General features: G+C 43.1%; 2 protein-coding genes across 8 annotated transcripts in view; one reads left to right on the forward strand and one right to left on the reverse strand.

The window, feature by feature from the left end:
* LOC109899736 (ubiquitin thioesterase ZRANB1) overlaps positions 1–11,260 on the forward strand; it is a 37,718-nt gene extending 26,458 nt beyond the window's left edge. For both annotated transcript variants that reach the window (XM_031835679.1, XM_020495210.2), the window contains 6 exons: positions 3,191–3,262; positions 3,933–4,131; positions 4,319–4,439; positions 5,214–5,343; positions 9,461–9,690; positions 9,964–11,260. In XM_031835679.1, the coding sequence (XP_031691539.1) occupies positions 3,191–3,262; positions 3,933–4,131; positions 4,319–4,439; positions 5,214–5,343; positions 9,461–9,690; positions 9,964–10,176 (965 nt within the window). In that variant the 3' untranslated portion in view covers positions 10,177–11,260. The remainder of the gene's footprint in view (positions 1–3,190; positions 3,263–3,932; positions 4,132–4,318; positions 4,440–5,213; positions 5,344–9,460; positions 9,691–9,963) is intronic.
* Positions 11,261–11,849: 589 nt separating this feature from the next.
* Positions 11,850–20,735, reverse strand: part of LOC109898862 (C-terminal-binding protein 2) — a 131,611-nt gene continuing 122,725 nt past the window's right edge. For 3 of the 6 annotated variants that reach the window (XM_031835677.1, XM_020493922.2, XM_031835678.1), the window contains 7 exons: positions 17,305–17,449; positions 16,545–16,751; positions 16,211–16,425; positions 15,384–15,514; positions 15,167–15,294; positions 14,964–15,078; positions 11,850–13,608 (listed from right to left, as the gene is read on the reverse strand). In XM_031835677.1, coding sequence (XP_031691537.1) covers positions 13,434–13,608; positions 14,964–15,078; positions 15,167–15,294; positions 15,384–15,514; positions 16,211–16,425; positions 16,545–16,751; positions 17,305–17,449 — 1,116 coding nt within the window. In that variant the 3' untranslated portion in view covers positions 11,850–13,433. Of the gene's footprint in view, positions 13,609–13,864; positions 13,920–14,470; positions 14,549–14,963; positions 15,079–15,166; positions 15,295–15,383; positions 15,515–16,210; positions 16,426–16,544; positions 16,752–17,304; positions 17,450–20,735 lie in introns of all 6 variants that reach the window. The other 3 variants (XR_004211619.1, XM_031835676.1, XM_031835675.1) reach the window with 3 other exon arrangements.

Raw genomic sequence — 20,735 nt, forward strand, 5'->3', positions numbered from 1 at the left:
TTGTTGTTTTTTTAAATTACTAATTGACCAACGTTGGTTCAATTATTTGAATTCCATTTAGTTCATTTTTTTCTGTGAGCTCAATGTGCACATTGTGCAGCTTCTCTATTGATAAATCAGATCAAGCGCAAACTCTGCGATGTACTAGGGAGTTGTAGTTTCCAACAGGCCAATTTAGTGCAGAAAACGTTGTAATTAACTACAATGACCATAATCCATTGGGTGTCTACCTGTCCGGTCTGTGTTACTTTTATACCTGCTGCGAAAAGAGACAGAAGGATCCGCAATCGAAGGATGGAGAGCCGTTGCGTCGTGAGGTATCTCTACCTGAAAATAATTAATCTAAGTGATTTTGATAGTTGGTATTCAGCAGTCATAAAATAATGCCTTATTTATTTGGAAGAACTACTAAAATAGTGATTTTGACGTAATGTGAATAAATTATGGTTAATGAGACTTGTTTTATTATGTGTTGAAGTATTCAACAAACAATGCATAGTGCATTAAATGTAAAAAATAATCTACATACATTTTATGTTGATATTTTTAATAATCGAACCGACCTCAAAAAGCACTAATAGCTCATTACTACTAAAGGAAAAGAAAAATGCAATACCAAAGAAAAAAAAATCTGAAAGCAACTGTTGTGACAATGTTTGTGGAGAAGAAGGTGGGGTATTGCATGTATTTCTTAACTCTTGATATTGAGTGTTTTAGCATTGTTTTAAACCCAAAATAACTGCGCAGGTCAGCCATTGACGTCAATCATTTGAGGCCAATTGATGTCATTGGGTAGTATGCTGTAAAGTTATTTTTTGGACATAATATTTTATGTTTGAGTAATCAGTTACACTTACAACAGGCAGCCTAATAAAGTAATTATGGACTGTCGTTTCTCTTTACTTATTTGAGCTGTTCTTGCCATAATATGGACTTGGTCTTTTACCAAATAGGGCTATCTTCTGTATACCACCCATACTTTGTCACAACACAACTGATTGGCTCAAAGGCATTAAGAAGGAAAGAACTTCCACAAATTAACAAGACACATTTGTTAATTGAAATGCAGGAGGGGACATAGCACCCACCCCTGAGGGGCCCCCGTGTTGAGGATCGGCGTGGCAGATGTGTTGTTACCTACCCTTACCACCTAGGGGTGGCCCGTCAGGATGTCTAGGATCCAGTTGCAGAGGGAGATGTTTAGTCCCAGGGCCCTTAGCTTAGTGATGAGCATTGAAGGCACTATGTTATTGAATGCTGAGCTGTAGTCTATGAACAACATTCTCACATAGGTGCTCCTTTTGTCCAGGTGGGAAAGGGCAGTGTGGCGTGCAATAGAGATTACATCATGTGTGGATCTGTTGGTGCGGTATGCAAATTGGATTGGGTCCAGGGTTTCTGGAATAATGGTGTTGATATGATTCATGACCAACCTTTCAACGCACTTCATGGCTACAGAAGAGAGTGCTACTGGTCGGTATTAATTTAGGCCGGTTACCTCTGTGTGCCTGAGGACAGGAACTATGGTGGTCTGCTTGAAACATGTTGGTTTTACAGACTCTGTCAGGGACAGATTAAACGTGTCAGTGAAGACACTTGCCAGTTGGTCAGTGCATGCTCGGAGTACACGTCCTGGTAATCCTCCTGGCCCTGTGGCCTTGTGAATGTTGACCTGTTTAAAGGTCTTACTCACGTCAGCTACGGCGAGCGTGATCACACAGTGGTCCGGAACAGCTCTCATGCTTGCCTCGACGAGCGCATAGAAGTCATTTAGCTCCTCTGGTAGACTCCGTCACTGGGGAGCTCATGGCTGTGCTTCCCATTGTAGTCTGTAATCGTTTGCAAGCCCTAACACATCTGATGAGCTTTGGAGCCGTTGTTGTCGGATTGAATCTTAGTCCTATATTGACACTTTGCCTGTTTGATGGTTCGTAGCTTATTATCTGCGTCATCTGTCCACTTCCGTATTGAGTGAGTCACTGGTAATTCCTGCTTTAGTTTTTGCCTGTAAACAGGAATCAGGAGGATAGTTGTGGTAAGATTTGCCAAATGGAGGACAAGGGAGAGCTTTGTAAGCATCTCTGTGAATGGAGTAAAGGTGGTCTAGATTTTTTTTCTTCTGGTTGCAAATGTAACATGCTGGTAGAAATTAGGTAAAACGGATTTGTTTCCCTGCATTTAAGTCCCCGGCCACTAAGAGCGCCGCCTCTGGATGAGCATTATTATTTTTTTTTGCTTATGGCCTTATACAGCTCGTTGAGTGCGGTCTTAGTGCCAGTATCGGTTTGTGGTGGTAAGCAGCTACGAAAAATATCTTGGTAAATAGTGTGGTTTACAGCTTATCATGAGATACTCTGCCTCAGGCGAGCAATACCTTGAGACTTCATTAATATTAGATTTTGGTGCACCAGCTGTTATTGACAAATAGACACATACCGCCACCCCTTGTCTTGCCGGTGCATGTAAAATCAAGCCAGCTGTATGTTATCCATGTCGTCGTTCAGCAGGACATAAGATATTACCGTTTTTTTTATGTCCCATTGGTAGAATAGTCTTGATCGGAGCTCATCCAGTTTATTTTTCCAATGATTGCACGTTGGCTAATGGGACTGATGGTAGAGGCGGGTTACACACTCACCATCAGATTCTTAGGCACCCCGACCTACGTCTCTTCTTCATGTGAATGATGGGGATTTAATGAAGCCTTGTCCGGTTTCTGAAGTAAATCCTTTGCTTCCAACTTGTTTAAAGAAAAAATCTTTGTCCAGGACGAGGTGAGTAATCTCTGTTCTGATATCCAGAAGCTCTTTTCGGTCATAAGAGATGGTGGCAGAAACATGATGTACAAAATAAGTTACAAATAACACGAGCACAGTTGGTTAGGAGCCCGTAAAATTGCAGCCATCTCATCCGGTGCCCGTAAAACGGCAGCTTTGACACCTGCAACCTCAGGGTATTAAACGCTAATCACTTCAGCCTGGCTTGTTTTTTTTTTACGTGTGTGTAGATCAAGAGGTAAAGACTGATTCACTTTCTTCTCCAAGCCCTAAACTTAATTTCACTTTCAAATAAATACTCGCCCTCTAACTTGCCCTTTTTGAAGTTCTTTGATGATGAACTGTATCAAGTCTTCCTTGTGTTGTGTAACTAAATCAATTGAATGCCACCCTAAGTGTGTTTTTGTCTGCAGATATCGAGGACTTGCCCCCAACAGTTCAGGAGAAACTGTTTGACGAGGTGCTAGACCGAGATGTACAGAAAGGTGAAATATTGACTTATTTCAGTAACTTAAAATACCACTATTTTACTGAATTGTGTGTGAGTGAGAGACTGTTGTCATAGTCAACACTGGGTGGCATCTGTATAGTTTCCTATCCCCTCTACTAAATTAGAATGCTGCTGTATAGTGTTGTATTACAGGTCTGTTCACTGCCTGCCAACAGTGTGCATTCCCTGCTGGCCTTTCTGACATTCTGCCTGCCCTTATCGTGTGAACTTGCATCTGTGCTAATCATGCTAATTGAGTTTTAGGATTTCACTGATCCCTAAAGGGCTCTCCACAGGGATAGTCTTGATGGAGCTATGGAGGTCAGTTTGCATCGCGTTTAAAAAATTCTGCCTCAAAGTACCTAGAACTACGTAGAGGGCAACGCAAACAAACCTCCGTCGGATCCATTGCATAGACTGTGTAGAGCCCTTTAACGAATGACTGTACTTCCTCCAGTGCCTTCTGATTTTACGACGAAGAGTCGTTCAAAAAGAAAGAATCGTTTGCAATCTGCATATCACTAATCACTGTACGTCCCTATACTTTACAAGACTTGATGTTAGTTCTAGGCTGGAACAAAAGCCTGCACACCATATAAAACCAAGGAGTGCTTCATTTTTTAAATGACCCCATTACCCTTTCAAAGCCTCACTTTCTCTCTCAGAGCTGGAGGAGGAATCTCCTATCATCAACTGGTCTATAGAGCTAGGCACGCGGTTGGACAGCAGGCTGTATGCCCTGTGGAACCGCACGGCTGGGGACTGCCTGTTAGACTCAGTATTGCAGGCCACCTGGGGCATCTATGACAAGGACTCTGTCCTCCGCAAGACCCTTCACGACACTCTGCACGACTGCTCCCACTGGTGAGACCTGGGTCTGGGGTGTGTAACTTTGTCTGGGGATGAGAAGGCTGTGTTTGTTTGTGCAAACCAATTATTTAATTGTGGAAAAAAGAAACTGTTCTCATTGCAAAAGGGTTTAAAGCATTTGAGTAACACTCACTTGACCTGTTGATACAGGGTCACTGATGTGTGTGTGTTGTCTGTCTAGGTTCTACACGCGCTGGAAGGAGTGGGAGTCGTGGTATTCCCAAAGCTTCGGCTTGCACTTCTCACTCAGAGAGGAACAGTGGCAGGAAGACTGGGCTTTCATCCTCTCACTGGCCAGCCAGGTACTCACTCACTCACTCACTCACTCACTCACTCACTCACTCACTCACTCACTAATTTCCTAATGCATATAAAACATAAAGCTTTGAGCTTTTTAGGTGGAAGGACTTGGGATCATCGGTGTACAGATGTAGGATCTTAATTTGATCACACTTGGTTTTTTTGCACTGCAGAAAATACAGATGAACTTTGATTTACATAAATTCTCAAAACCTAACTTTTTATGTAGCCTGCTTTTGGCCAGCTAATAGCCAAACAACCGATCAAGCAAAATTATTGACTAAACGTTCAAATCCTGTTGCTGCAGGATTATTTGGCTGTGACAATATAGGTGAAATGAAGATCCTACATCTGTACTGTAACATATAACATATAAAAAGCATTTACTGCCCATGATTTATGCAATGCCATACTGCTCTGACCATATAGGAAAGCCCATAAAGTGTGTGACAGCCTCCACTATGTCATTTTCATTTGACAGTTGTGTAATCAACTGTTCCTCTACTATATCAATCACAAGATGTAGAACCAACAGAGGCATTGACCTAAGGTTTTCATTTTTAACAATCAATCAAATTAGTCTTGATCACATTCATTTATAGTATCAAGGCATGATTAGAAATCCGGCTTACAGTATTGCTCGATGTACATCCAATAATTTTAGACTAACAACTGATAGTAAGTAATAGGTCAAATCCTAACAGTATATTTTGCAGCTATCCACCAAAAAGGTAGTTTGATGTGCCTCTTTCTTTGTGTTGTTTCTCTCTCTACAGCCTGGAGCCAGCCTGGAGCAGACTCATATTTTTGTTCTTGCACACATTCTTCGTAGACCAATCATCGTCTATGGAGTGAAGTATTACAAAAGTTTCCGTGGTGAAACACTTGGGTACACCCGTTTTCAAGGTGAGATGTCTGCTTTCTTTGGCCTTAGTCTTAAATTGGGCTGATTTTGAGGCTCTTTTTTTTCTCCCTGTGACGTAGTGGGCTCCTTAGTGGCACAGCGGTCTAAGGCACTGCATCTCAGTGCTTGAGGCGTCACAACAGACGCCCTGGTTAGAGTCCAGACTGTATCACAACCGGATCGTGATTGGAAGTCCCATAGGGTGGAGCACAATTGGCCCAGTGTCGTCCGGGATTGGCTGGTGTAAGCCGTCATTGTAAATAAGAATTTGTTCTTAATTAACTGACTTGCCTAGTTAAAGGTTAAAGACCTTTTTTTTTATATAAATAAAATCCTGACAAGCAAAAGGCTCTCTAAAAATGCAGTGTTGCAGATTTCTCTCCTTGTCCAATTAGATTGAAGAGCCAGTCTGTGTCCATGGGTTGGACCATATCTGCTGGGTCAGACAAAGCCCTTCTGATTTAAATTTGCTCTAGCACAAGAATCGTGGCACAAGGATGATGCAAATTTTTGATTGCGTTTGCTGATATGCAGATTTGAGAGTTTTGCTCAAAAGGTCAGTATTCAATCAATAGTGGATTTCCGGATAGCGCTTTCAGAAGCGTTTTGATTTACACAGCAGTGCGTCATAGTTGGAGGGAGTTGCCACTTGATTTAGGAACTGTCAGTCTCGTAGCATGACCCTTAGCATTGCAGATAGAAATGTATTGTACAATGGCAAGAAACGGTATGTGAACCCTTTGGAATTAACTGGATTTCTGCATAAATTGGTCATAAAATTTCAACAATAGACAGTCTGCTTAAACTAATAACACACAGACAATTATACGTTTTCGCGTCTTAATTGAACACACTGTGTAAACATTCACTGTGCAGGTTGGGAAAAGTATGTGAACCCTTGGATTTAATAACTGGTTGACCCTCCTTTGGCAGCAATAACCTCAACCAAACGTTTTCTGTAGTTGCGGATCAGACCTGCAGAAGGGTCAAGAGGAATTTTGGCCCATTCCTCTTTAAAAAACTGTTTCAGTTCAGCAATATTCTTGGGATGTCTGGTGTGAACCGCTCTCGAAGTCATGCCACAGCATCTCAATCGGATTGAGGTCAGGACTCTACCCGGGCCACTCCAGAAGGTGTATTTTCATCTGTTTAAGCCATTCTGTTGTTGATTTACTTCTGTGTTTTGGGTCGTTGTCCTGTTTCATCACCCAACTTCTGTTGAGCTTCAATTGGTGGACAGAACCTTACATTCTCCTGCAAAATGTATTGATAAACTTGGGAATTCATTTTTCTGTCGACGATAGCAAGCTGTCCAGGCAGCAAAACAGCCAAAACAATGATGCTCCCTCCACCATACTTTACAGTTGGGATGTTTTGATGTTGGTGTGCTGTGCTGTGCTGTGCCTTTTTTTCTCTACATAGTGTTCCTTCCAAGCAACTCAACTTTAACTTCATCTGTCCACAGAATATTTAGCCAGTAGCGCTGTGGAACATCCAGGTGCTCTTTTGCAAACTTCAGATGTGCAGAAGTGGCTTCTTCCGTGGTGTCCTCCCACAAACACCATTCTTGTTTAGTGTTTTATGCATCGTAGACTCGTCAACAGAGATGTTAGAATGTTCCAAAGATTTTGTGATGTCTTTAGCTGACACTCTAGGATTCTTCTTAACCTCATTGAGCATTCTGCACTGTGCTCTTGCAGTCATCTTTGCAGGATGGAGAGTAGCAACAGTGCCTACCTTTCTACATTTATAGACAATTTGCCTTACTGTGGACTGATGAACATCATGGCTTTTAGAGATACTTTTGTAACCCTTCCCAGCTTTATGCAAGTCAACAATTCTTAATCTTAGGTTTATGGGATTTATTTTGTTCAAGGCATGGTTCACATCAGGCAATGCTTCTTGTGAATAGCAAACTCACATTTTGTTTGTTTTTATACGGCAGGGCAGCTCTAACCACATCTCCAATCTCGTCTCATTGATTGGATTCCAGGTTAGCTGACTCAAATGAGCTTTTTGAGAAGTGATTTAGCCTAGGGGTTCACAAACTTTTCCCAAGCTACACTGAATGTTTAAATGCTGTATTCAATGTAGACAATCAAAATACAATAATTTGTGTGTTAATAGTTCAAGCACACTTTGTTTGTCTATTGCTGTGACTTTTTTTATGACCGATTTTGTGCAGAAATCCATGTAATTCCAAAGGGTTCACATACTTTTCTTGCCACTGTATGACATGATTCACTGACATGATTCCCTGACGCATGACAGAAGAATGTGTTGTTTTCCATAATATATCCTATTCCTTTCTTCAAATCAAATTTATTTATATAGCCCTTCGTACATCAGCTGATATCTCAAAGTGCTGTACAGAAACCCAGCCTAAAACCCCAAACAGCAAGCAATGCAGGTGTAGAAGCACAACTAAGAGCATTGAAAGCACGAAGCTCAACTTCCCCACTGTTTTAGTGCCCTGGCTACCATGCTGTGAGCAGCATGAAGTAAACCTGTGCACATGTGTAGATACCATGTGTGACTGTGAGAGTTAAGTGCGAGACATTGCAAGGCAAGAAAAATGGCGAGATACAGCTTTTGATTGCCGATATAGGCCTAGTGCACAGTTCTGATTGGTGGCTGACCTGCCTAAACTGTGCCCTCCCTTCTCTCTCCTTCCCTCGGTAGCTTGCTAAGATGCAAGTGTTTGATTGTTCTCGGAAATATGGCAACTAGTCTCCTCTGTTCTCAAAATACAGAATCTTATGAGTCGATTCCTAGCGGAATTGAATCTTGACACTCCAGAAATTTGAGTCGACACCGGGAGTCTGTGTGTAAGGAGTCGAGGAATCAATTATTTTGGAGTCGACTCTCCACCACTACGTCATTGTCGTTAACAGTTGGAGAAATGGCAGAGAAAGGCAAGCGACAGTGGTCAAGTCTGACAGTGTTGAGCTACAGTAATGGTAGTCCAGGTGCAAATGTTTAACCATCTGAAAGGGGCGCACCGTGAGACCCAAACCATTGCTGGCAGCAGTGCAGCTCATTGCCAATTCACATGGATTAAAAAGCTGTAATTGTTTTAATGGAAATATTTTTTTATTTTTAAATGCAGCATAAACATTAAGAATGTTTTTCCATTTGTCACATCCCTAGTTTGTAGCTGTCCACTACTGAGCCTAGATGCAAAGTCCCAGTGTGAAATGGCACAAGCGTGTCTGCATACTTCACATAGCTCACATAATCGGTCTTCTTATTCTTATAGGAACCGTAGCCGCATCAAGAATCAGTCCAAGTAGATTACAATCTGCTTAGTAAAGGGAGGGGGGTTACAATTGTTCGTTGTGATTGTTCCAATGCTGATACAGCATGCGACTCTCTCTAAAACCAGTCGAAGAACAATTCTGCCAAAATAATCCTACCCCCTAACTTTGAAGCATTGCAGGAGGAAGGTTCACTGTACGTACTGTTAGTAGCCATGTCTCTCGGCATATGTTAGCCATCATGGGAAGAGGGAGTGGTAGTTTAAAGCGGGTGTCCAATAAGGGCTGAGGGCGGGGTCCACCTACATGGGCCCTTGTAAAAACAGTCTGGCTTTAATTAGCCTGAAGAGCTCGTGCAGCCATAAAGACAGCTCTCTGTAACGATGGGCTGCCTGTGGTAATGTCATTCATTACAGAGGGACGATATAGGCTACTGTTTGTGTTGCCAAGGAAAGGAGAGGCTTATGAGCGTCCGTGGAGGGAGGGAAGGAGAAAGCTCTGTTTAAATTGGTCGCCAGGTGAACCCAGTAAACACACAATGGCAGACTGTTGAACAGTGAGCGACAGTAACTGTTCTAGATGCTCAAAAACAGTGGTTTCAGTTAAGGTCACAAGGTGAAGTGTCTCGTTCACTTTTAGAGGCTGTCTAGTGGTTTGAGGCTGATGGAATAGTCTCAGAGAAAGTGTCCATTGTGCTTGGGAAACTGTTGGTAAGCAATATGTCAGCCTGTTTTGACATTTTGGTTTGTCATCTCTCTATTTCTCTTCCTCTTTCTTTTTGTCCATCCCCATGTCCCTTTGACTCTTACCACCTCCCTTGATTCCATTTCTCACCCTCTTCCCCTTCCCTATCTCTCTCCAGGTGTGTACTTGCCCCTGCTGTGGGAGCAGAGTTTCTGTTGGAAGAGTCCCATTGCTCTGGGCTACACGCGCGGCCACTTCTCTGCACTGGTGGCCATGGAGAATGACGGCTTCAACAATCGGGGCGCAGGCGCCAATCTCAACACAGACGATGATGTCACCATCACCTTCCTACCGCTGGTGGACAGTGAGAGAAAGTTGCTCCACATCCACTTCCTCTCAGCACAGGAGGTAGGAGGGAGCGCCCGCTGTGGTATCATGAATATTTATATGGACCCCTGACGGGTTGCTTTTCAAGGATTCTGTCTGAGTCTACTATTCATGCTGATTCAAGCTAATTTTGTAGTTCTATTATACCATCTGCTAAGTGACTATAGTATGTCGCTATTCTCGTGAAGTGACTGGAATGTGAAAAGTAAGGGGGATTGGCTGCACTAATTGCACTTTTTCTCTAAAATATGAGATGTAGTCTCATGGCTGATGGTTTTCTTGTCTGTGTGTCAGATGGGGAACGAGGAGCAGCAGGAGAAGCTGTTGAGGGAGTGGTTGGACTGCTGCGTGACAGAGGGTGGAGTGCTGGTGGCCATGCAGAAGAGCTCCCGCCGGCGGAACCACCCCCTGGTAACACAGATGGTAGAGAAGTGGCTGGACGGCTACCGACAAATCCGCCCCTGTGCCTCGCTCTCCGACGGTGAGGAAGAGGAGGATGATGAGTGACAACTGGAGTAGGCAGGAGTCCACCCTCTTTTTTGTTTATCCTCTTTCACTTACATGGACAAACTGTGAAAGGGCAGGGAATCACCGTACCCTGGCAGAGGACACATAAGAAAAACTCTGTTGCTGCAAAAAGACTTGGGGATGAAAGAAATAAAGGATTGTAGATTTCAAACGCTAATGATCTTCTCAAATATAAATGCATGTGGTTGTTTAAAAAAGTATAAGGAAATATACCAGTATCGGTTTATGATGGGCATCGATGAAGTACACTTCCTAAATGACTGTCCTTTTTAGTCGTTTTTCCAGTTGAAATAGTTCTTGTTTTTTGACGGGCATGGTCTAGGCCAACATATCTTTGTCAGGGCACCCAACAGAAAACTGCTGCAATTGTGTACTATGAATTTAATTCTTAAAGGGATACTTCAGGATTTTCTCAACAAAGCCCTTTATCTACTACCCCAGAGTCAGATGAACCCATGGGAGATACCATTTGTCTCTGTATCCAGTATGAAGGAAGTTAGAGGTAGTTTCGCAAGCCAATCCTAACTAGCATTAGCGCAGTGAATGGTATCTACTAGCAGTTATCATAGGCTTTGTTATTGTGCTAATGCTCGTTAGCAACTTCATTCAAATGCAGGGACAAATGGTATCATCTGGGGAAGTAGATAAAGGGTTTCATTGACAAAATCCCCTTAGTATCCCTTTTAAAACTAAGCACTACACATTTGACTAACTGCTTGAATGAAGGTCATTTTCAAAGCTACATAAATGAAGTTCCCTTCTCACCTCAAAACTAGTGTCACTAAGGTCTTGGGGATCATACACATTGGTGTTTAGTTTACCCTTTTCCCCAGAATGGCTAAAATGAAGTCTTTTCTTGATCTCAACTAATTCTCCTTATGTTTTGAGCTGAGATTCTGTCGTTTTGTCATTTCTTTCAATCTTGATGTTTTGTGGCAGACCTTTTTGCTGTGAGGAAAATAACCATCTGTGGAAGTTTACTTCAGCACCTCATGTTTGGTGCATTGGAGGAGTGAGTAAGTCACATTCAACGTCTACATTAAAACAATTCTCATGTTTCTTTTTCTCTGTCCTGCTATTCTTCCCTGTCAAGTTAAACCCATGGTACCTGTGTTTTTTTTCCTATAATGTATGCTTCTTGTCTGTGAACCCATCTTGAATTAAGGTATTTGTGAGACTGCACATGAACCGAAGTTAAAATATCATGGTCATACTTTTTTTGTTGGGGTTCCTTGCCATTGAGTTGTACTGTAACTTATTTTGGTGTATTATAATTAGGTATATACACACACATTGTGCATCGCCTGTATGTTGCTTTGTAGTAATGCAATAGTTGCAGATTTAGGTAAACGCCTGACCTCACTATAGTGCCAGCTAGGGAAAAAAAAGGAAAACCTTTAATGTCCAATTTATGAAGTCTATAAAATGATAGTGTAGTTTGACCGTTTCAGTATACATTGACTCGTGTGGTGCACCTGGTTATTGATAGGGATGTCTAAAAAGGAGAGTACTATAACAATATCATAAATGATATAATGGGAACTTCTATAACCTCCGTGTGGCCAGTAAACTCATTACACCACAAAATCCAGAAAGGGTCAACTGAAGGTCATTACATAAATAAGCAGCAAAGTCAAACACTTTCACAGAGCCTGATAGAACAGCATTGTTTTTATTTGAACTGCACTGAATTTTATAGATCACCTTGTACAAATACTCACACTAAAAACCAAACAATCTGTTAGTAGCCTTGTCTTGCTAAAGTCAGGGCACTAGGGATGTTGCTCACAGAGTGCACGGTGCCTCCAAGAGCTCCAACTGGCTTTCATTATAAGAACAAGGGGGGGGGGGGGGGGTGGTTCACATAAGACTATGATTATAAGAACATTTAACTAGGCAATACAAATCTAACAGGACTCTGCAAAAACCTTGAACACCAAAAAACAGAGGTTTGATTTATAAAAATACCACAATGAAGAAAAGGTGGAAACACGCAGAACGATCCAGACTTTTTTCTTTCAGACAATTTGGGGAAAAAGATTATATCTGCAAAAGTTATTTTTCCTGAGTCAGTAACCTCAATTTCCAAACCCTTTCCTGTCTGGCTGGTGCTACTGTGTAGGTCCTTTTGGTGAGAGGAAAAAAAAAATGGACATTTTAAGAGAGCCCTCTAGCATACAAACACCTGTGACAATGTCCAAATCCATGATGTGGAGGTCCATGTAAAAGCAGAGGTGCTTTTAACAGTTAGAATGGCTTTTGCATGCATTTCTTATTTCAATATTTTAGTGATAGACCACCACATGATTACTGAATCCAGAGTTGGAATGAAAGTCAATGAATCAACAGTTAAAAGTTTACATTGTCTTAAGATTGCGATAATGACCTTTACAGCAAGTCTCTCAATCCCCTTGTGCGTCAGAACCTGGAGCTTTGAAGAAGCTCTTCAGAGAAATTAGATATCTAAAAGGAGTTTACCAGATCAAAATCTTCTCTATAATATATTGGGTGTTCCCAGGGGTTGAGAGATGTTCACAATGGACAAATTCAAATGGTTTCAGGTCCCATATTCACTTAAATTTGGGCTTATTGTTTTTGTTCTCGTACTGGTCATGAGGCTCCAGAGATCTGGCAACCCTGATGTGTCCATCAAATCCTGTCTGTACATTCAGGAACCAGCAACCTACAGGGTGAGAGATGGACTAGGACAGGGTTTAGAGGTCCCCATTGAGACTGCTGATGGCATTGGTAACACCAATTGTCTTTTTCTACTTGTCTGACAACTATGTCATATCTTAATTTCTTTTTTCACATTGAAGAAGAGAAAGACATATTCATTTGTAGGGTGGTCTCAGAACAGAGGAAAGACAAATAGACACACGTGAACTCAAATGATGGAATGGGGCAGGGTGGAGTTAGAGGAAGGCAAGTAACAGATGATGTCATTGTCCTTCCAAGCTCTCTTATTGGTGGGTCAGTCAAGGTGGACGGGCCTTAACTCTGGCATGCGGTAACAACGTGTCCCAGAAAACAGGAATAAAAAAAATGTAAAAGAAGAGGATCCTTGGAACATGAGTTTTGACGGTCCCCACTTTGGAGAAGCAGTTGTGAATATATTCACTGTCCCCACTTGGTTCCGGTGTTCTGTGTGAACCCTAACTAACGATCAGTCTGCTGGTCGAAGAGTGGGTGGGTCAGTTGTGTATATATGAACTCCTTTGTCTCTGGATGCAGAGTTATGGCTCGGTCATGTGCTCTCTCATGGGCTCCCCGTTTTTGTAGGGTTGGTTGGGGGACGGGGCCTGGGAGGGGTGGGTACCGGAGGGCAGGGTGTGGGTGATTGTCACCCCCCCAGGCACCATCCCCTCCATTGGCCCATGGATCCCACCAGAGGCCACACCAGGGGGGTACCTGTGCCAGGGAGACATTGGTGAGGTCACATGGTACCATAACAATACCTCATAGGTTACAACAACCTGATAATCCTTTAAATTGCCATTTTAAGTTGCTACATTTAAAAACATGTGTTGCCTCACATTAGAAATGAGGCAAAGGATCAAATTCAGTGGTGAATTTTATAATCAAAGAAAGTAAAGTCACAAATTGGAGAAAGAGTGTGGTGCAAAACAGACATCACATGAAATCTGAAAACTGATTCAACTCTTACATGTCAATTCAGGATTCAAAACGACCACAAGACCTCATCTGTTGTTCTTGGGAAACTGATAAACGTATCAGAGAAATATATCTTGATTTACTAAACCACTCAGATATCAACAAAATATAGTTATAGTTGGCATAAGGGGATGGTGTAGGGCTAGGGATGGCAGGTCAAGGAAAGATTCCTGATAGAATATCTCAGGGGACAAACACTGAACTGTATGAGAAAAAGGGGGGTTTAGAAGGAAAACGATACAAATGTCACAAATATACCCAAGTAGACTTCATACTTCCTGTGCAGGAATATGGAATACAACGCTGACTGTCCTTCAATCAAATGGTTGCCATTATGTGCTACCTTGCAATAGATTTGTGTATTATTTGGCATGGTACAAGTGGCTAGGTTTGGCCACAGTTGTTGGCCACATTTGTTGGTTTTGGGGAAGTAAATGAGGGGTGCAATGAGAGGGTGGGCAGAGCTGGTATATTGGGTGGGAAATAAAGCAGACAGAGACCATACTTTTCAGTATCATGAAAACCAACAGCAGTTCTGCTTTGATCAGCACAGGTGGTCCTGAGCCTATCACTGTGGGTCAGCATCGGTAGTATTTACCTGGTTCTCTATTAGGTATATAATTTGTCTTGCATTCCCCCCGTTCCTATGGCCTGTACCATGGTTTGGTTGACTCGGCTGTGTAAGAGAAGTAGTTCAGTCCAGTTGAGACAGTAGGTATAGGGTGAGAGACTGAGAGGTCAATACTGTGAATTCCTGACAAACAATAGCAGGGGATGGTAGTAGCTAATCAATGTTTCCCCATAGCGCTTCATTTCCACTATATGCCACTACGGAAACCAAGACTAAAATACCACAAAGGTTAAATAGAAAAGTTAAGTAGTTATCATATATTGAATACAGGGAACAACAAAGTATATATCGGAGCATGGAAATGACTCCTGCTGTACCAATTAAAAATTTAAAAAATGTATCCCCCTTTTTATCAAAATAATTAAGTCCTGCTTATGTGGATAATATACGCAAGAGGAGGTGGACCTGACCAAAAATAATGGTTTCCCAACATAACTGTCAGTTTGGTTGTGATTGATACCTGTATGCGGCACCGTTGAGTTCGGGGTGCATTTGCTGCTGTTCCACTGCCCAAGGTGCCGTGGTAACAAAGAACTCCTTGTTGACACAGTTTCGTAAACTGTCGGGAATACGGCCTGCGTCGGAAAAACCAAAACATTCCAGTTAAGAATCAGCTCCAAATGAGTTTATAAGTGTGATAAATATGTGCGTGTGTGTGTGTACCAGTGACGGCTCTGCGTATCTCTGTGGCGGCTGCCTCTCTCATCTCCAGCGAGGCCTGTTCACTGTACCAGGCCGTGTGAGGAGTACAGATCAGGTTAGGAGCATCCTTCAGAGGACCCTGGGTAAAACTACACACACCAGAGAAAGGGATTTGCTAACTGAACTGGATAATGGAGTTGACAAAGTTATCTTTTCACACAGATAAACACACACTCACCTGAAGGGTTCTGACTCATGGACGTCCAGGGCGGCTCCCCGTATCCTGCCCTCTTTCAGGGCCTGAGCCAAGGCCTTCTCATCCACCAGACCTCCCCGCGCAGAGTTAACCAGAAACGCACCCTGGCGCATCTTAAACAAAAGTAAACCCGTTTTACTAACATCAAATAGATAGTAGATCTCTGCGATGAGATTAAATGATATTCACTCTCCTGGAGAATACACATGTTGGAGCCCACTTGTACAGTATGTGCCTGCAGTGGTGCTTTCAACCATAAAGCCCTAAGGTGCCCTGCAGTATGCTCCTCGTACCAACAGCTTAGATTCAAATCACAAAGAGCTAATGGAATAAAACTTCTGTGTACCAAAAGAGAGAGACAGAGATTAAATGAGAGTATCTGGATAAAAGTAATCCCTTCATCTTGACAAAAGCTGAAATTCAGGGTCCTAGTTGTATCTGATCTGTAAAAGGCACAAGCCATAGACACGAACGCACGTACAAACACAAAGATCTTTTGGCAACAAAGTAGTGATGTTCTTTAAGAAACTTTTCTATGGTTTATATGAATATATAATTAGCACGTTAACCAGGTTCTGCCTTGATGAGACCGCCCCTCACATTTCAAAGAGGAAATGGATGTTAGTCCTCTGCAGCAACATGCAGTTTTAAAAGCGGACTGTAGGTGGCAGTGTTGATCACCAACTTGGCCACGAGGCTGGGTGCACAGCACTGTACTGTGCATGGTAAATTATGGCCTATTTTAGCATTGTGTGTGTGTGTGTGTGTGTGTATGGGTGTATGTTTTAATTGCCTGCAAGTGTGTGTACCTGTTTGATGGTGAAGTCGTTGATGAGGTGGTGGTTGTGTTCATTCAGGTTGCAGTGCAGGGAGACACAGTCACTCTGGTAGAGCAAGTCCTGCAGGGTGTAGACACGCTGAACACCTAGCGAACGCTCCAGACCGTCCTGCAGGTACGGGTCGTAGAAGATCACGTTGAAGCCAAACACCTTGGCCCGCACTGCCACCGCCTGCCCTGAACGACCTGTAGACGTACACAGTGTCAGAAAAGGATCACAAAGTTATGGCTGTGTGTGTATGTGGACCAAGCACTATCACAACTGAGTGTGTTCTTGCCAAATACCAACATCTCCTGTGACTCACCAAAGCCAATGAGGCCCAGCGTTTCTCCTCGGATCCTGGCGGCTCCGGATGCCACCTCTCTGATCTGCTCCACGCTCTGGACCCGTGTGCCCTCCCGGAGCGCCTGGTACAGCCAGGTGTTCCGCCGGTACAGGTTGAGAATGTGGCACAGAGTGGAGTCTGCTGTCTCCTCCACCGCCGCCGATGGGATGTTACACACCGCGATGCCTGGCAAAGGGAAGACAGAATGAGAGAAGAAGAACACCAAAAATGTATAGAAGCCCTTTGCACAGCAATGTGCTGGTTATGGAAGGAACAACTAAGTATCCAAGAAACATGTAGAAACATGTCCCCACTTGGAAAGGCTGAAATTGATTCAAATTGTAGCGTTTCATAATTATAGTGAAAACAATTTTTAAACGAAAGACATGTTTCACACCAGGTTACTATGTTTATTGAGGATTTTTGTTTTAATTATTAAGTGACATGCCTGGGGCAAAAATGACATCTGTGGGGGACTATTTCTTAATAATGCTTTCACAGTTGTCTGTGTATTTAGGGGATAATACTTCAACTACATATGCTATGTACTGAAGTATACAAGAAGTGTTTGGTTAGGCTACATTCCATAAAGTCTTGGCCGCAGTGCTGAGGAGTGGGTTGTTGTTGTTTCTATGTTGTGTCTGTCATATTGGCCGATGCAATAAAATGTCCCCTTAGGGGATCAATAAAGTTTGATCTTATACCTCTCTCCTCTATCCTCTCTGTTTCCCTCTCTTACCCATCTCTCCGGCCGCCTTGATGTCGATGTTGTCGTAGCCGCTGCCGATGCGGATGATGATGCGTAGAGCCTTGAATTTCTCCAGGTCTTCTCTGGTCAAGGTGATGGTGTGGTACATCATGGCCCCTACTGCCTCGTTCAGCACCTGATGGAGAGGCACCTTCATCATCATCATCATCATTAAAGGCTTTTCATCATTATGTTTAAAATGTTTGAATAAACCCTTTTTTTTGGTGTACGTGTCAAAAGCCCTGCGTTGTCAGAATGTGTATATGGAAACAAGGTGAGGGTGGAGACAGGCAGGGTCATAAACTGGATTGATGTTTTATCCAGATCCCCAGATACCATAGCAAGTGCACCCTGTCAGGCGTTTTTGGTAAATAATAGATTTAAATTCTCCTCAGGCTAACTGCATTAGCTTGGCCTGCCAGATTAGCATAGCTGTGACTTTCCATAACGGTTTTATTAGAGCTAGCTGGAGTCAGCACTAGATGCTAATTCAAGGTTAAATCTCTCCTCATGCATTCATCTATGCTTAGGCTGTGTTGCTAGCCAGAGGCAAGTTTGGCTGGAGACAACACGTCCTGTGGGTTGTAATGGCCAATGCTGTGTGAGTCATTAAGCAAGTAATCACTGAGCAATGTGTCAGACTAAATGGAAAAACTGAACGAGTGATTATTTTTATAACGATGGTGGACCAGTATTAAAATATACAGAAGTTGTAAAAAAGCAGTTTGATATGGCATAGAGGGATGGACTCAACCCAATAGATGTTTTTCAGAATTTCTTATCCAGATCAAAATGTTGCGAGGAGAGTTTGTGTGGTGTGGAATGGTATCAGTACACCACTCTATTGTACAGATCAAAGCTGATATAACGCTAAAGACTCATTTGTATCAATTCACTCACAGTCCACAAACAGATGGTTAAACTGCTTACATTGTTCTGACATCAGAGGGAGAGATAACGCGCTAGCACGCGAACCCTAGCCTACACAACACAACACGAGAGTGATAAGTCAGCACCAAAACACGACGAGAGCACGCTAGCACTGCTTTGAAAATGGATAGTGAGTCATTGTAACCTCCTAATAGTGCTCTAATGCTATGTAATTCACTGGGGAGAAATATACAGATTCAGGTTCCTGTCAGGGAACTAACTTGGCTCATCTTTCTCAGGCGATGCATGCAGAGAGGAAGTAGGGTGCGTTTCAGTATGTATGATGAAAGTGGGTGAATTTGTGTCTTTGAGAGGTGAGGTCTGTGTGTATGTGAGTCAGCATGTGTGTGTATGGTTTGGTTTGTATTTGAGCCTCTGTGTTTGAGCCAATGTTAGTGGGTTGTTTGCGTGCGAGGCCCTTTCTCCTTTCATGTGTGTGAAGTGCCACTTCTGCTGTCTCTGCTGACTGGTAGACAAAAGGCGGGAGCTCTGTCAATATTTCTACACCCAGGGTAGGCTGCCTCGCTGTGTAATGTATGTACAAACAACAGCTGTTTGGACAGAAAGCCTTGGTGTGTGTGAACAGGGTAGCACAGAGAGGCCAGGGTCCAGAGAGAAGCATGTCAAGAGGTCAACAGAACCCGGGTCCTGTTTTTCCTCTCACTTTCACCTTCCCTCCATCCATCTAGCCTTTTCTATTTTCAAATCTCACTTGCTCCCTCTCTGTGCGTTACACCCAAATATAAATATATTTTTTTAAATGGTTCAAAATCTCCTTTTCTGACAAAAGATGTCAACAAACCTTGTTGACAAGATCACAGACAACATGATTATCACAGATTGTTTGGGCTTTTGACACTGATCAACTGTAAGGTCAACATACACAATACATGGAAATTGCTTTGCTTTGTTAAAGGTGCAATATACAGAAATCGCACCGTCAGTTGCAGAAATTCTAATAGTTGTCAGGTTCAAATCCAAATCAAATTTTATGTCACATGCGCCGAATACAACCGTACTTACAAACCGTTAACCAACAACGCAGTTTTAAGAAAAAAAAAAGAAAAAAGTAAAAGATGAGAATAACAAATAATTAAAGAGCAGCAGTAAATAACAATAGTGGTGCTATATACAGGGGGTATCGGTACAGAGTCAATGTGTGGGGGCACCGGTGTCGAGGTAATTGAGGTAATATGTACATGTAGGTAGAGTTATTAAAGTGACTATGCATAGATAAAAACAGAGAGTAGCAGCAGGGTAGAAGGGGGGGGGGCAATGCAAATAGTATTGGTAGCCATTTGATTAGCTGTTCAGGAGCCTTATGGCTTGGGGGTATAAGCTGTTTAGAAGCCTCTCGGACCTAGACTTGGCGCTCCGGTATCGCTTGCCGTGCGGGAGCAGAGAGAACAGTCTATGACTAGGGTGGCTGAAGTCTTCGACAATTGTCAGGGCCTCCCTTTGACACCACCTGGTACAGTATACCCTCTATAGTGCCTTGCAGTCGGAGGCTGAGCAGTTGCCATACCAGGCAGTGATGCAACCATAGCTCTACTATGCTCTCGATGGTGCAGCTGTAAAACCTTTTGAGGATATGAGGACCCATGCCAAATCTTTTCAGTCTCCTGAGGGGAATAGGTTTTGTCATGCCCTCTTCACAACTGTCATGGTGTGCTTTGACCATGTTAGTTTGTTGGTGATGTGGACACCAAGCAACTTGAAGCTCTCAACCTGCTCTACTACAGTCCTGTCGATGAGAATGGAGGCGTGCTTGGTCCTCCTTTTCCTGTAGTCCACAATCATCTCCTTTGTCTTGATCACGTTGAGGGAGAGGTTGTTGTCCTGGCACCACCCGGCCAGGTCTCTGACCTCCTCCCTACAGGCTGTCTCGTCATTGTCGATGATCAGGCCTACCACTGTTGTGTCATCAGCAAACTTAATGATGGTGTTGGAGTCGTGCCTGGCCGTACAGTCATGAGTGAACAGGGTGTACAGGAGGGGACGGAGCATGCACCCCTCAGGGACTCCCATGTTGAGGATCAGCGTGGTGGATGTATTGGTACCTATCCTTACCACCTGGGGGCGGAATGAATAGCATTCTCACATAGGTGTTCCTTTTGTCCATGTGTGAAAGGGCAGTGTGGAGTGCAATAGAGATTGCATCATCTGTGGATCTGTTGGTGCGGTATGCAAATTGGAGTGGGTGTAGGGTTTCTGGGATAATGGTGTTGATGTGAGCCATGATCAGCCTTTCAAAGCACTTCATGGCTACAGACGTAAGCGCTATGGGTGAGTAGTCATTTAGGCAGGTTACCTTAGTGTTCTTGGGCACAGGGACTATGGTGGTCTGCTTGAAACATGTTGGTATTACAGATTCGGACAGGGAGATATTGAAAATGTCAGTGAAGACACTTGCAAACGTCCTGGTAATCCGTCTAGCCCTGAGGCCTTGTGAATGTTGACCTGTATAAAGGTCTTACTGACGTCGCCTGCCG

Source organism: Oncorhynchus kisutch, linkage group LG11 (genome assembly GCF_002021735.2).
Source record: "Oncorhynchus kisutch isolate 150728-3 linkage group LG11, Okis_V2, whole genome shotgun sequence".
In the NCBI taxonomy this organism is placed as follows: Eukaryota; Metazoa; Chordata; class Actinopteri; order Salmoniformes; family Salmonidae; genus Oncorhynchus; species Oncorhynchus kisutch.